The sequence below is a fragment of the Cynocephalus volans genome, chromosome 8 (assembly GCF_027409185.1).
Source record: "Cynocephalus volans isolate mCynVol1 chromosome 8, mCynVol1.pri, whole genome shotgun sequence".
Taxonomy (NCBI): Eukaryota; Metazoa; Chordata; class Mammalia; order Dermoptera; family Cynocephalidae; genus Cynocephalus; species Cynocephalus volans.
This window is the reverse complement of record NC_084467.1, coordinates 45,935,717-45,950,187: the sequence shown is the minus strand read 5'-3', so window position 1 is coordinate 45,950,187 and position 14,471 is coordinate 45,935,717. Positions and strand designations below refer to the sequence as shown.

General features: G+C 49.1%; 1 protein-coding gene across 1 annotated transcript in view; it reads right to left on the bottom strand.

Moving 5' to 3' along the window:
- MROH7 (maestro heat like repeat family member 7) overlaps nucleotides 1-14,471 on the bottom strand; it is a 48,556-nt gene that overhangs the window by 14,769 nt on the left and 19,316 nt on the right. Inside the window, exons 6-13 of the mRNA XM_063106899.1 lie at nucleotides 14,324-14,419; nucleotides 13,709-13,813; nucleotides 13,364-13,499; nucleotides 10,951-11,063; nucleotides 10,448-10,624; nucleotides 9,860-10,014; nucleotides 7,193-7,331; nucleotides 4,238-4,428 (exon numbers count right to left, since the gene is read on the bottom strand). Coding sequence (XP_062962969.1) covers nucleotides 4,238-4,428; nucleotides 7,193-7,331; nucleotides 9,860-10,014; nucleotides 10,448-10,624; nucleotides 10,951-11,063; nucleotides 13,364-13,499; nucleotides 13,709-13,813; nucleotides 14,324-14,419 — 1,112 coding nt within the window. The remainder of the gene's footprint in view (nucleotides 1-4,237; nucleotides 4,429-7,192; nucleotides 7,332-9,859; nucleotides 10,015-10,447; nucleotides 10,625-10,950; nucleotides 11,064-13,363; nucleotides 13,500-13,708; nucleotides 13,814-14,323; nucleotides 14,420-14,471) is intronic.

Sequence of the window (14,471 nt, the reverse complement as noted above, 5' to 3'; positions counted from 1 at the left end):
TAGATCATAGTATTCAGGGTATGCACAAAGGGTGGCTTTTTACAAATAATAATTAGCTTTGGGAACAAGAGAGAAACAGAAGCAGACTTTACCTCCCTTTGAAGATAGTGCTTTTACCCACCCCCACTTCCTCCTCTCCTGAGCCTTATTTACTGGAGGAAGAGGCTGATCCGGGCCTCCCCAGGCCCCTGGGTCCTGCCTCTCTCTCCCCCTCCGTTCCCCATCATGCCCATGGCTGGGCGGGTGGCTTATGGGATAGTCCTCTCTGCTCACTTGGCTGCTTAGTCCTGTCCAGGCCTGAGTCCTTCCTTGGGACGCTTCAGAGGGATTCTTAAACTGGAGGCCCAGCAGAAGCCCCTGCGGAGCTTTTACAACCTGTGGACTAACTAGGCTGGGTTCAGGCTGCTGTGCTTTTCAAGCTCCTGAGAAAGCTCAAGAAGCCATGGGAGGGCACTGCCATTTATTGGTGTCCTACTGTATGCCTGGCATGGCACTAGGTGTTCACAGACATTATACATATATATATATATATTTATATGTATATACGAAAGAGTTTTATAGTTTTACATATATATAAACTTTTATTAAAATAAAAGTGACCACACCGACAATGTGTAGAATAAAGTTTACATTTAAACAGAGTTTTCCAGAAACCTAGACATTTGCTTAAAGAGCTTATGATGCACTTTATGGACAAACTTCAGCTGATACTAAGCTGGTGGTTCTCATGACTCCAGACAAAGCATTTTAGAAACCAGGTAATCCTCAGGAATTTGTTCTTAATTTTCATGTTTTTGCTTTTTTAATGAATGTTGATCCAGTGTGAAAATCAAAGCTTCTCCTGAGGCCAAGGCTTTCAGAACCATTCAGCCTATGTGCTGATTCTTTGAAATGTGTGCTGTCAGTGACAGTCCCCTACCAGCAATGCTTCCAGTGTTTAAAGCCACCAGAAAAAAAAAAGGAAAAAAACGAAGAGAGAGGCAGGATCCCAGTGTTGTCTAGTTCTCCCATCTCCACCCTCTTCCCTCTCCCCCAAAACTCCAAGCACTGGCTGAACGGCTAAGCTGAGATTTGCGGGTTTAGAGAAGAAAGGTTATTTTCTCCAACTTCAGGCATTAGCACTTTTGGTGACAGAAGGAGCCGCCTGTGTGTGCTCTTGGCTTGACCACCTTCCTCGCCTCATGAGTCCCTGTCTCCAGGGGCAGTTCTGGTCACCTTCTCACGAACTGGCTTGGGGACAGCACTGAGCTCAGCAGGTCAGAAGGGAGTGACTTGACTGAGAGGCTCCCAACAGCCACAGCTTAGCTAGACCTTCACAGTCCTGGTTGTGCAGCTGTGATAAATATACATGAGCATGTGGCCAAAGCTGAGCACAGAGCTGCATCGCTCACAGTGTGTCCTCTTCGTTGTTTCATCTCGTCCCCTCAGTCATTCTTCAAGTTTTAACAACAATGACCCCACCTATCTCACGTGCTCCCCTCCACATTCCCAAAGACAGAATGTAAGAGCCCACAGAAGCTGGACTGCCCAGAACGAGACTTGGGCCTCATCTGCGGTGTCAGACCAGCAGGACTCTCCCCTCCCTCCGCAAATCACCACTGGGTGTGGCAGGGCTGAGTGGCAGAGCTAATTCTTGACTTGATGTCAGCTGATAATCCACCCCTCATGTGACCCCCTGTGTGCACCAACAGCCCCACCCTAGCTTTCCCATCTTGCTGCCACTGGAGACTAGAGCGCCAATGATCTACCCCAGCTCCGCACTGCCGCATGTGCATTTCCAGTAGCTGCTGTAACAAATTACCACAAGCTGGGTGGCTTAAAACAACAGAAATGTATTCTCTCACAGTTCTAGAGGCCAAATATCCGAAATCAAGGTGTCAGCGGGGCCGTACCCACCCCCTGAAGATTCTAGGGGAGAATCCTTCCTTGCCTCTTCCAGCTTCTGGTGGCTCCTGGCATCCCTTGGCTTGTGGCCACATCACTCTCTGTGTCTTCATAAGCCTTCTCCCCTCCAAGTCTGTGTTTCTCTTCTTCTTCTAAGGACACTTGGCATTTGGATTTAGAGCTCACCTGGTTAATTCAGGATAAGCTCATCTTGAGATCCTTAATTAAATCTGTGAAGACTGTCTTTCCAAATAAGGTCATAGTGATAGGTTCCAGGTAAACATATCTTTTGGGGGCCACCATTCAGTCCACCACACCAAGCACTACCTCCTGGCTTTTCTGGTCCCCCTTAGTATTGCACTTGCCTGCCTTTGCTTTTTCTGGCTCACAGGCTGCTTCTGAGATGCGGAGGTGAGGGTGGACACTCAGGCTCTCTTCCAGTTCCTCCTTGTGGCCCTCAGCTGAGCAAAGCCCTTCGTGTTGGCAGGTCACGCCCTTCATCACTCCACGGTTGAGAACTTTCCCCACTACACATTCCCCTTCCTCCTCCTCCAGCGCTGCCTTCCTTTCCTCCTGTTTTGTTTTCCCCAGAGCCCATCAGCTTTCTGAGTCATGGGTGGTGCTCTCAGGGCAACACCCACAAGCATGAAGGGAATCAGAACTGGGGCCACACCATTGGCACATGGTGTCATGCTGTGATGTTATCTTATTTGGTCTTCACAATACATCTGTGGGGCAGGAATCACTTACCCATGTCATAGTCAAGGAAACCAACCACTGAGAGGTTACATTGTTTACCCAAAATACAAAGCTCTAAGTGATGGAGCCACGATTTGAATCCCAGACCTTCTGACTTCAAGCCCAGCTACACAACTGTTTGCCCTCTGCCTCTCTAAATGCACCTTTTGAGCTTAACACACAATATGAGTCAAAAAGGAAAAGACTGATAAACGTGGCTATATAAAAATTAAAATTTTCTGAATAGCCACATACCATAAAATAATCACAAGTTAAGAGACAAACTGGAATACAAATGACAAAGAGTTAATTTCCTTAATATATAAAGAGCTCTTACAAATGAATAAGAAAAATCCCCAACCATCCTATATAAAATTGGGAAAAGAACAGGTTGCTTACAGAATTTGAAACACAAATGGCATTTAAACCTCAACCTCAGTCACAATAAGAGAAATGCAAACTAAAACTACAGCAAGCTTACAGTGTGGTGCTGATAACACCAATGTCCAGGGTTCGATCCCTATAGCAGCCAGCCACAAAAAAAAAAAAAAAAAGAAAGAAAGAAAGAAAGAAAAACACAGCAGCAAGATTCCATTTTTTTCCACTCTCAAAGATAAAAATGTTTTATAATATGTATGTTGGCAAGAGTGTAGGGAAATAGACACTCCCGCATGCTACTGGTCTTGGTGCCCTCTGTGGGAAGCAACCAACAAATTGGGCATCTTAGGAGTTACTCCACTTTACCCTTCATCACTCAACGGTCAAAAACTTTTTCCATCACATATTCCTGTTCCACCTTAACATTTAAAAGCAGAAGCCCTCCAATGTGCCCATTTTAACTTTCAAGAATTCATCCTACATATACAATCACATGTGTGCATAAAGACATACAAACAAGCAAACTCACTGCAACACCTGTCATAATTGAAAGAGGCTGGAAAGAACCTAAATCAAGAGAAGCTTGGTTAGATAAATCATGGTACATTGGAATCGTATGCATATGGATACTGTGTGTCTGTTATAATGAGGCAGCTCTATTTGTAATGATCTCTAAGATATAGTATGTGATAAAAGCAAAAATGTGTAACTGTGTGGGGTACTCTACCACTGGTGCAAAAACAGAGAATATAAACAAATGTGCTTATCTCTGCATAAACCTCTGGAAGGGCTTGAAAGAACCTGGTTGTCTTTGGGGAGGGTAACTGGGTAAGGGCAGGAAAGGTCACTCACTTTCAATGTCTTTTGAGTTTTTTACCTATGTGCATATATTACCTATTCCAATTAATAATTAAAATAAAATGTTTGAGTCTTGGATAAAAATCTAGTACAAATAATATCTGTAGGAAGGAAGAATTATTAAATGATGAGCTCCACGGCGTAGGGCTGTTTGTTTCCTGTAGTCCAGCACTAGGCACCATGTTGACACACAGAGCAGATACTCAGAAATAGTTGTAGAATGAACAATTGGCTCTAATAAAAGTGTGCTTCTGTTTTCTCTTCTAGTACCAAAGCTAATTTCTATTGATTGGTTGCTCTAAAGACTTTTGGAGGGGATCTTGTGGAATGGCCCTCCCCATGGCCAGGGACAGCATGGTCAAGAGCTGGCAGAGCATACCGCACAGGTACGAAGACAGGGGGTTGCTTGTCTTTCTTGGCATCCTTGCGAGGAGCCACACAGCCAGGCAGGTTGAGGCCAATGTGATAATGGACCTGAATGAGCAGGGCCAGGAGCAGCTGGGGGTAGATGCGCCTCACGCGGCCCATGCAGCTGTTGACGGACAGGAGTTCACACAGGCCACTGGCTGCCTGGGGGACAGAGAGGTGGCTGGTGAGATGTCCCAACCCGTCTTCCCAGCACTCCTGGCTAGGGCTTGGACTGCTTTTTTGCTCTTCTCTGGCCCAGCTTGGGGAAGCCCAGAATATCCCCCCCAACCTTGAAACCCCAACATCTGGCTGTCTCAGTAGATCCTGCCCCAGAACATAACGACAGCCTCCTCTTAGCTTTGGTCGAGGGCTTTGATGCTTACGCAGGCCTGGAAGAATCATACTGGAGGGGTCCCCTCCCACCTCCTGAGAGGTGGTCTTGATCCCATTTTGCAGATGAGGAGACAGACTCAGAAAGGTGAAACCACTTGCTCAAGGTCACTCAGCCCCTTGGGAGAAGTGCTAATACTCGAACCCAGGTTTTCAGATACCAGCTATAGTGTGCCCTGACTCGTCCTCATCCAAAACACAGGCACATAATGTGAGGGGGTCAGCAGGCTGGCCTCTTCATCCTGGGCCATTAAACTAGGTTGCTCTCACTCGCCTCCCCACATGGCCAGCAGCTTAGAGAAACAAATGCCAGCCTGGAGTAGGAGCCTGGCTCAAGTCCCAGCTCTGCCTCCAAGCAGCTCGGTGACCTCAGGCAATGTCTCCACCCACCAGTCCAGCTCTGGATCTGGCCTGGGCCCACCCTCACACTTGGCCCACCAAGTCCTCCTTAACTGGCAAGAGAACAATGTGGAGTGGGGGTGGGGGCTGACAGGCTGGAGTCACAAGACCTCATGGCTCATTCTGGCTCCACCATTCCTCGGTCCCTCTTGGGCCCTCAGATTCATCCTCTGTAAAGTGAGGTTACTGATCCTCTTCCAGCCAGCCCCACAGGTGTGGTGGAGGTTACATGAGAGAATGGAGGTGAGAACTTTATAAATAAGTGGTCAAGAGCTCTGACACTGAGACCCCATGCAGCTGGCCCAAGAGAAAAGCATTTGACTGTGTAGTAAAAGAACCCCTGGCATGTTTCCTTGGAGATAAGTGACATACTGTGAGCTGGATGAGAATGGTAAATGGCAGTTAGTGTGTACTTGACTGCCTAGGAAGCCCTTCCACATAGACCATCTCATCTTCTTGACAGTAAGATAGGTAAGGCAGGAGTTATTACTACCCATTGTACAGATCTAAATACCAAGGTTAGAGAGGGGAACTGATGGACCGTGGTTATACAGTGAGGCAGTGCAGCACTAACACAAGCCTCTTGGACTCAAAGCCCTTGCACTTTTCAGTAGCCCAAAGCCAATCTGTGGTGTAGAGAAAATTCTCTAGCAATGTGCCATAGGGCTCTGCTCTTGGCTTTATCTTGCTCAGACTGTTGATAAAATTAGTCCAGGCTGTATCCATGATCAAACTAGTCTGTTGAACGAGAAGCATGAATGAGTGCCTGGAAGATACACTAACGCACACTGATTGAAGGAGTGGATTAATGCCCAAGTCAGGGAAGAAATGAGTCTGGTGCCATATTCATAGAACTCAGTGCTGGAGGAGAAAGGCAGAGAGATAGGGTAGTGGATCACAGGATTCGGAGGCAGGAGATCTGGGTTTGAGTCCTGGCACCACCACTCGCTACCTCTGTGACTGTGGGTGAGATGTGGAGCATCTCTGAGCTGCACTGTCCTCCTCTGTAAATGGGATAGTAGATCTGTCCTCCATCCACTATATCTTTATTTGCCTCCCTCCGCCAGGAAGTCTTGCTGCTAATCCCCAGAACCTACTATGTGCCTGGCATATAGTAGGTGCTCAATAAATATTTGTTGAACAAGTAAATCAGTCCAACAAGAAAGTTTTGAGCGCCTACTACGTGCCAGGTGTATGCTAGATATTGGGCATATCATGGTGAGCAAGACAGGACAGGCACTGACAGGACATGCATCTCACAGATTATCCAAATGATCCTCCACACTCTTGTCAAATCACCACTGGGGAAAACTTTTCCAAGATAAGGTATGTGAAGCAAAGTATAATATGCACAGATTTGACTGGGTCAGGGAGATCCAGGAGGGCTCCCCTGAAGAGAAGATGCTTGAGAAGCACTGAGTTAGTCTCCAGGGCAACAGGAAGCCACTGAGGCAGCTGAGAGGAGCAGATGTGCATCTCTCACAGATTTTCTGTCTGCAGTACAAACAGGAGGGACAGAAGTGGAAGCAGGGAGATGAGCAGGGGTATTCTCCAGCTGGTGTGGACCAGGGTGGTAGTGACAGAGGCAGAGAGAAATCCTCCAGGTCTCCCAGCCCCCTGGGGACAGAGGTCCAGCCAAGCCAGCTTCCTGAGTCAGAGCCACCTTTTCCTTTTGTGTTCCCAGGGCCAAGCCCCGAGCCTGGCTGGCAGTGAGAAGCACTTAAATGCTTTGTGTTGCCTAAATGAATGAATGAGTTATCTCATTTAATCTTCACAGCCCCGTATGAGGCAGATGTTATTATTTCCATTTACAGATATAGAGACTGAGCCTCAAAGAGAAGTGACTTACCCAGGACACAAAATAGTAAGGGAGCAAAACCAGGACTTAGACTAAAGTCTGGGGCTCCAAGTTCTTTCTATTTCCACTGTCCCAGGCTGCTGCTGTCACCATAGGTAGCACTACTGTTATCATCCAGTGGATCACAAACAAGAGCCCAGAACCAGAGACCTGTCCAAGGCCACATGACTAGTTTCTGACAGAGTGGGCCCTGGAACCAGGGGTGCTGAGCTCAGCAGGAGGGAGCGGGGAGGGAGGGCAGGACAGGCAGGGGTCGGGGCAGGCAGGCTGACTCCTCACCGCTAGGGGCACGATGGAGGCCCGGCCCTTCTTGGTGACAGGCTTCTCCTTCAGGCTGGTCAGGAGCAGATCCAGGAGGTCTCGGACATCACAGCTGGGCTTGCGCAGTATCAACTGCCTCCACATCTCTGCTCCATTGCTGAGAGGCCAGGGTGGGATGTGAGTGGTAGCCAGCGCAGTGGGGCCCACCCTGACTCCAAGTGGTTTTGGGAGGGGAAGGTAAGACCCCAATGAAATGACCAGCAAAGAATGGTCCAGAAGACACTCCCCAAGAGGCAGGGGACTAACAGTGATTGAGAACCCTGTTTCTTTGGTACCATGCCAGCTGCTTTGCTACAATTGATTACTTCAGCAAATATTTATGGAGCGCCTGCTGAACACCAGGCACTAGGCAAAGCTCTGGGGATACAGATGTGAACAAGATTTCAAGACATTCAAGGTCCCTGAATTCTCACAATGACCCTCAAAGTGAGTGTTGTTATTCCCATTTTACAGATGCAGAATTGAGGCTCTGGGAGGTGAAATCACCAGTCCAAGACTATATAGCTCATGAGCTGCAGAATCAAGAAGTGGCCATGTCTGGTGTCTGCAAAATCGCTGCTCTTTCCTCTATGCCAAGGAGCAAGAATTGAGGTGGTCAAGCCCTTTGGGGTCTGGGCCTTGAACATGTCACATAAAATCAGGGAGCACCGGCTCGTGGTGCTCGGAAGGCAGTATACCACCAGGCAGGGAGAAGCATCTGCGCAGGGCCAGACACCAGCCTGCAGCCACTCCTGTCATGCTGAGTTGAAAGAACTGGTGGGCTAGTGTGTTAAAGGGTTAACAAAAACCTTTTCCCCTTCTGCTTGAGCATGTGAACCTTCCATTCACTTTCTAGCTCTGTTCCCCTGGAAACCTGATAAACATAGTATGTCAACTACGTTGCTAAGCAACATTGCTTATGGTAAAAATGACTCAATAGGTAAATTGCATCTGGAGTGGGAGGAACTATAAATTAACTATAAGAACTGATGGTGACGCTGTAGCGTTGAGCTTCCCAGGGTGCAGTGACTCTTGTGACTGGATTTGTCCCTGTGGGGTCCCTGGAAGTGAAGCTATAGAGTTATTACAAGAAGATAGTGGACCCTGTGAGGTCTGAGCCATTTAAGCCAGGGCAGCTCCTACATCCATCTATGGGTCTCCTTCCCTCACACCTGAGCTTTCACCTGGAGGCACAGAGACCAACTCCTAGACTCAGGGCCAAGTGAACATAAGGAAAGTGAGGCATCCTGGGTGTAAAATTTAAGGAAACCCCCACTCTCAGGCTCATGCAAGTGCAGGCTTGGCACCTGAGACTGAGAACCTTCTTAAATGTTGTGCCCTGGGTGCCTGGCTTGCCTCCCCCCTGTCTGGCCTGCTGCAGGGGCTGCTGCATGGGCTGCTGCAAGGACTGCTGCAAAGAGGGTCTCCAGGCACTGCCCTGTCCTATATCCTGAGTGACTCTGATGTCAAGTGTGGCCCCTGGTAGTCTCGTGAGTCTGACTGTGTAGTGGACCCAAGAAGAAAACCCCCTGGTGGGCAGTGCAGCCAGAAAGGGTTAAATTCTTCCAGGTGGGAGCATGGGAGGTGTCAAATGGACCCTCATCATTCCAACTGATCTTGGTTTCTGTGAGTGACACCAGTTGTCCTTAGAGCACACCCTATTTGCACAGCTCTACACAATTCTTTCACATTTACTTTCAAACAACCATACTAAAGTGTGGATCACCTGCTGCCTTGTTTTATTCACTCAGAGATGGTGTGAGAGCACTTCCTGGGCTGGGAGGCTAAGGCCAGCCAGACCTATTGCTCCTGCCCACGAGCTCACTGGCCACAGCCCCCTCTGTCCATCAGACCATGAGCTCCCTGAAGGCAGTGAGTATGGAGTGTCCCCCTGCACAGGCCTAGGTCCAAGCAGGCACTCAGCACAGCTGGCTGCATTACTTTGTCACAACCACTCATCTGGGGTAGGATTGCAGGGATCATGTCGTCCTTTTGCCTATGGGGGGAAATGGAAGCTCAGAGAGGACAAGCAAGCTACCCAAGACCACACAGCAGCTGGAGGCAGAGTCAGTACCCATACTCAGGCCTCTTTCCACAGCATCATTGAAGAGCTCTGGGCTTGGAGTCAATTAGACCTGAGTTTAGGTCCTGTTTCTATGGCTTACTCAATTTTTCCCTAGGGCAAGAAATTTCCCCTAAGCCTCAGTTTCTTCATCTGTAGAATCAGGCTGTTGTAAGAATGAAAGAATAAGGGCCGGCCCGTGGCTCACTCGGGAGAGTGCGGTGCTGATAACACCAAGGCCACGGGTTCGGATCCTATATAGGGATGGCCAGTTAGCTCACTGGCTGAGCGTGGTGCTGACAACACCAAGCCAAGGGTTGAGATCCCCTTACCGGTAATCTTTTGTAAAAAAAAAAAAAAAAAAAAAAAAAAAAGAAGAATGAAAGAATATATTAATACTCAAGACTGATACTCAGCAGTGCTCAGGAAGTGCTTAATGGTTGTTATGAGCACCACAGATCATAGAAGAGGGGCCATCTGGGGGGACAGTGACTTCTCTAGGCAAGAAGAGGGGTTCCCAGCCCAGGATGGGGGCTGCTTCAAATCTTTGAGGTGTGGTGGCTGGGAACCCCCCTCACGTGTACCTGTCCAGTGGAAGGGGGCACATGAGCAGAGCCACCACCACCTCAGTCATGAAGGAGCTGGCCAGTAGGGAGACGGGCAGCAGGGCCACCTCACGGGCCCGCGGCTCCTGGATGTGGCTCAGCTGCACATAGATGCCCTGCATGATTTCTGGGATCTGGGGCATAGCCGGGCAGTCCGCAAGCAGGAAGAAGGCCGATTGGAGAAGCCAGATGGGGGCGGGGATGGGGAGCAGGGAGATGGGGGAGGCAGCAAGGGCAAAAGGAAGAGGACCGAAAGGAGTGAGGAGGAGGGAATGCAGGAGAGAAAGGGGAGAGGGAGGCAAGCAGAGTGCCAGCTCCTCCCCTGGGAGCCAGCCCTGCCCCCCCATCAGGTCAGCTGAGTTCTCCCAGGGTGGTAAGAAAGAACCTGCAGGTGGGAGTACCCACAACTCGGCTACCACCACCCCTGCCCGCCCCAGTGCTTAGGGTGTTCCAGCACCCCCACTCTGCCTACTGTCAGGCAGGCTGTCTCAAGTGATGAGCAAACCCGGGGGCGGGGGGGTCTTCCAGGCCTCATCACAGCCCAGCCCTGCCCCCAGGGAGCCTTACCACGTCCAGCACCCTGTGGCGGTACCACTCCAGCACCGAGCTGAGCGTGACCTCCGAGGCCAGCTGCAACATCTCCCCAGAGTCCTTCCCCCGAGCCTCTGAGCCACCTTTCAGCCCTTCCAGGACTGTGAGCAGCAGGTCCTTTACCTGCTGGGGCCCCAGGAAGTCTCCAAATTCCTGAAACAAAGGTGCAGAAATCCTGACACTGATGGGCGTACCCGCCTGACTCCTGCCTGAAGAGGTCAATAGGCAGGGCCATGTATCTTTGGACAATCGGTAAGTGTGGGGCCCTCTGGGGAAGAGCTACAAAAGTAGGGGTGACGTGGTCCCTACACCCCAAACTGGGTGACGTGCATCAGGGAGGAGGAGGCATGCAGGGTGGGCTCGTGTGGTCGGGGAAGGGGCCTCGAGTTGGCCTGGAAAGCTGGAAGGGGAGGAGTAGGCATTTGGGGCTGGGTGGCGCTGGCCTCCTCCCCTCCCTGGCCTTGGCAGCAGGCAGTCACCGCAATCACACGCAGGATGTTCTGGCATGGGCTGACAGGGTTGTAGGGGCCCAGGAACCGCTTGTTGCTCTCATACAGCTCCTTCTTGTTAGCCTCTTCCTTATCTCTGGCTCCTGCAAGAAGAGAACCTTACCAGTGAGGCCCGACCACCCTATTTTTTTTTCTTTTAGCCAATTAAAAAAAAAACTTTTGTCAAACATAGATGTAGCAATTGCCCAAATCTTAAGTAATCAGCTTGATAAATTTTCATGCAGTGAACATATCCATGTAGCAGCACCCAGGTCAAGAAATAGAACATGATCAGCAGCCCAGAAGCCCGTCTGGCGCAGCCCTTTCAGTCATTGTGCCCTTCCTCACTCAGGGTAACACTCTTCTGACTTCTAATCCGCTAGATAGAGTTCCTTGCCTTTGAACTTCATGTAAATGGATGCATATAATATGTAAGCCTGTGCAGTGGGCCCTTTTCACTCAATATATGTGTATTCCTAATTTATTTTTGTTCATTGTCTATCTGTGGACAACAAAAATGTAAGCTCACCGAGTAAGGATTATTTAATTAATAATTCACTGCTGTGTCTCCAGGGCCTAGAATAGTACCTGGCACAAAGTGGCTCCATATTTTCTGCTGAAGGAAACACATTTCAGGCACACTTCCTGAGCCCTTACTGTGGCCTAGCCTGGGTCCTACCTGGGCCCCCCTCAGGGCATGCAAGATACTACAAGAATGGGCCATTGAGGCAGATTGATCACATGGACCAAGTGTGTGTGTCATTTGTAAAGGGAAGGAGCTTGAGTTCTGGAGTCAGGCAGACCCAGGTTCGAATCCTAGCTTTGCTGCTTCCTGCAGTCAGGGGTGCCTGGACAAGCCACTTCACTCCTCTAGAATCTAAGAGTGTGGATTTGGCCTAGGGTTGCCAGATAAAATACAGGACACCCAGTTAAATTTGAATTTCAAATAAACAAATAATTTTTAGCAAAAGTATGTCTCAATTATACTAAAAATTGTTCATTATTCTTCTGAAATTCAAATTTAACTGGGTATCTTATATTTTTATTTGCTGAATCTGGCAAACTTAATTTGGTCTATACTATTCCTACCCCTAAGGCTGATTATTAATGTGGCTTATACTACCTTTGCCCATCACTCAGGAGGCATGCGTGGTTCCTGGTCCGTGGGGGAAATCTCCCAGGGACCACATATTTGCCCAAATGCTAGAGATCAAGAAGAGTATGAGGGCCGGCTGGTTAGCTCAGCTGGTTAGAGCACAATGTCATAACACCAAGGTCAAAGGTTTAGATCCCTGTACCAGCCAGCCACCAAAACAAACAAAAACTTAAAAGAAAAAAAGAAAAAAAAATCTAGGGCTGGCTCATTAGCTCAGTTGGTTAGAGCACAATGTTGATAATTCCAGAGTCAAGGGTTCAGATCCTCACACTGTCCAGCTGCCAAAAAAAAGAGCACAGACATGAGACAGATTCCAAAAGTTTGAAGGGATGGGAAAAAAGAAGCTCTATTTGACAAGTGCCTATAACATGTGGCACTGATCTGGTCTCTTTACATATACTCTTACAAAAGATCTCATTTAATCTTTCAAAAAGCTTGCAATTTATATCGTATACCCTTTTTACAGATGAGGAAATCTAGACCTATATAAGCAAAGTGCTTCTCTGAAGTCACACAGCTAGGAAGGGCCAGAGCCAGGTCTTACACACAGGTCACTCTGCCTCCAGAGGCAGGGGAGTTTATGCAACATGCCAAGGTCTCCTGGTTTGGGGCAGATTTGGAATTATGGAGAAAGGAAAGAGGTGTGTGCCAGCTGATACTGTGTACCTCTAGGTGCAGTGCCAGCTGGGAACCTGTGTCAGCCCATATCACATCACTGGCTCCCTGAAGCCAAATCTAGGGATGTTCTCCCACCTTCAGGCTTTCACCACTCCAGAGTCCAAGATGAGACCTGTTCTTTGTTCATTCATTCAATCAATATTCACTGAGCACCACCATGTGCCAGGCCCAGGGCTAGACCTTAGGAATACAGGAGTGATCAAAACACAGCCCCATGGCACTCCCAGGGGTTATAGTCTAATGTGGAAGACAGACAAGAAAACAAGACATTAGGTTACCATACCCAGATATACTTGGTGCCACGGGAATGTGAAAATAAGAGTCACAAATTAACCTTGGAAGGATGAGGAAAAGCTTGGATAGGATTGCCTAAATATAAATAGGTTTGCTTCTGGCCTCTGTCTTCTGGTTCTGTGAAGGCTAAGCTTCACACCAGTTTCACAGTCGCCATCTGACCCTGTGCTGGTCTTGCCCATCTCCCATTAGTGTCTTGTTGCCAAGGCTCTGATAGATGTCCAGGCTGAGTATCTGCTCAGAGACTTACTTCCGAGGCATTCAAATAGGGCTTACGTTTTTGGAACTCCAGGATAGTGTAGAGGATGATGATGCCATCCAGAGCCTCCCGGCCAATCTCCTCATCAGGATCTCCAATGCAAAGGATGAGCCTCCCCAGCAGAAGCCCCAGTGCCGGGAACCCGGAGGACATCTGTTTGTGTCATAATCTTAGGGATAGAGTCTTATAGGTTCAATAATGCTATACGGCAAATGGTGAACAGAGATAGATGGTCTGGCCCTGATAACAGAGCCCTCTGAGGATGGCAAGGGCCACCTGGGAATCCCTGAGCAGATGCACAGGCTTCTTCAGAGCTGGGAGATTTTGCCTAAGAGTGTCCACCCCTCCCAAGGACCACTCACAAAGAAAGGCAGAGTCAGAAGTGTGTGGTTCAACACAGAGACATTGCTGTTCACAGCCCGAGCTCGCTCGTGGGCCTTTCCAGAATTCATCCAGGGCCCCAGGGGCTGTGGGGACAAGGGCAAGACTCAGAGCTACAGATTGGGTTGTCAGCCCCTGTTGCCAGGTGGGCAGGCCAGCCTTCAACCAGCAGGGAGCTTCCAGAGTGGACATAAAGGCTCCTTACCACAGTCCTCCTCCTCTTCTTGGGCCTTAGGGGGAGATGAATTTCAGAAGCTGAGAATAGGACTGACAGACTAGAGGGAAGAAGGAGGTGAGTGAAAAGAGAGATAAAAGGTGGAGAGTCATGAAGATAACAGAGAGACAGGGACATGGATGGAGAGAGCAAAGATATGGGGCAGCTATACAGAGAGTGTGGGGGACAGAGAGAGTGAAGGGGAAAGAGGATGGGACAGGGCCTGTAAGAGGGACAGGGAAGCAGAAGACTGGCACAAGATGACATTCTGAAGTCAAATCACTCCTTCTGGGGCCAGCTCTCCACTGCTCCTGAGCCAAGTCCCCTTTCCCCTCTGCCCTTCCTCTCCTCCCTCCCTCCCCCAACCCTCTCCACCTCATACCTCCAAGATGCTCTTCAGCCCAGCAGGAGTGGGGTCCTCAATAAAGAGGGCATTGAGCAGTGTCTGCAGGGCATCCAGGGTCTGATGGTAAAGTGTCTGTGGATAGGAGGAAGACCCAGACACTAGGGGGCCTCTGGAACAGACGCCA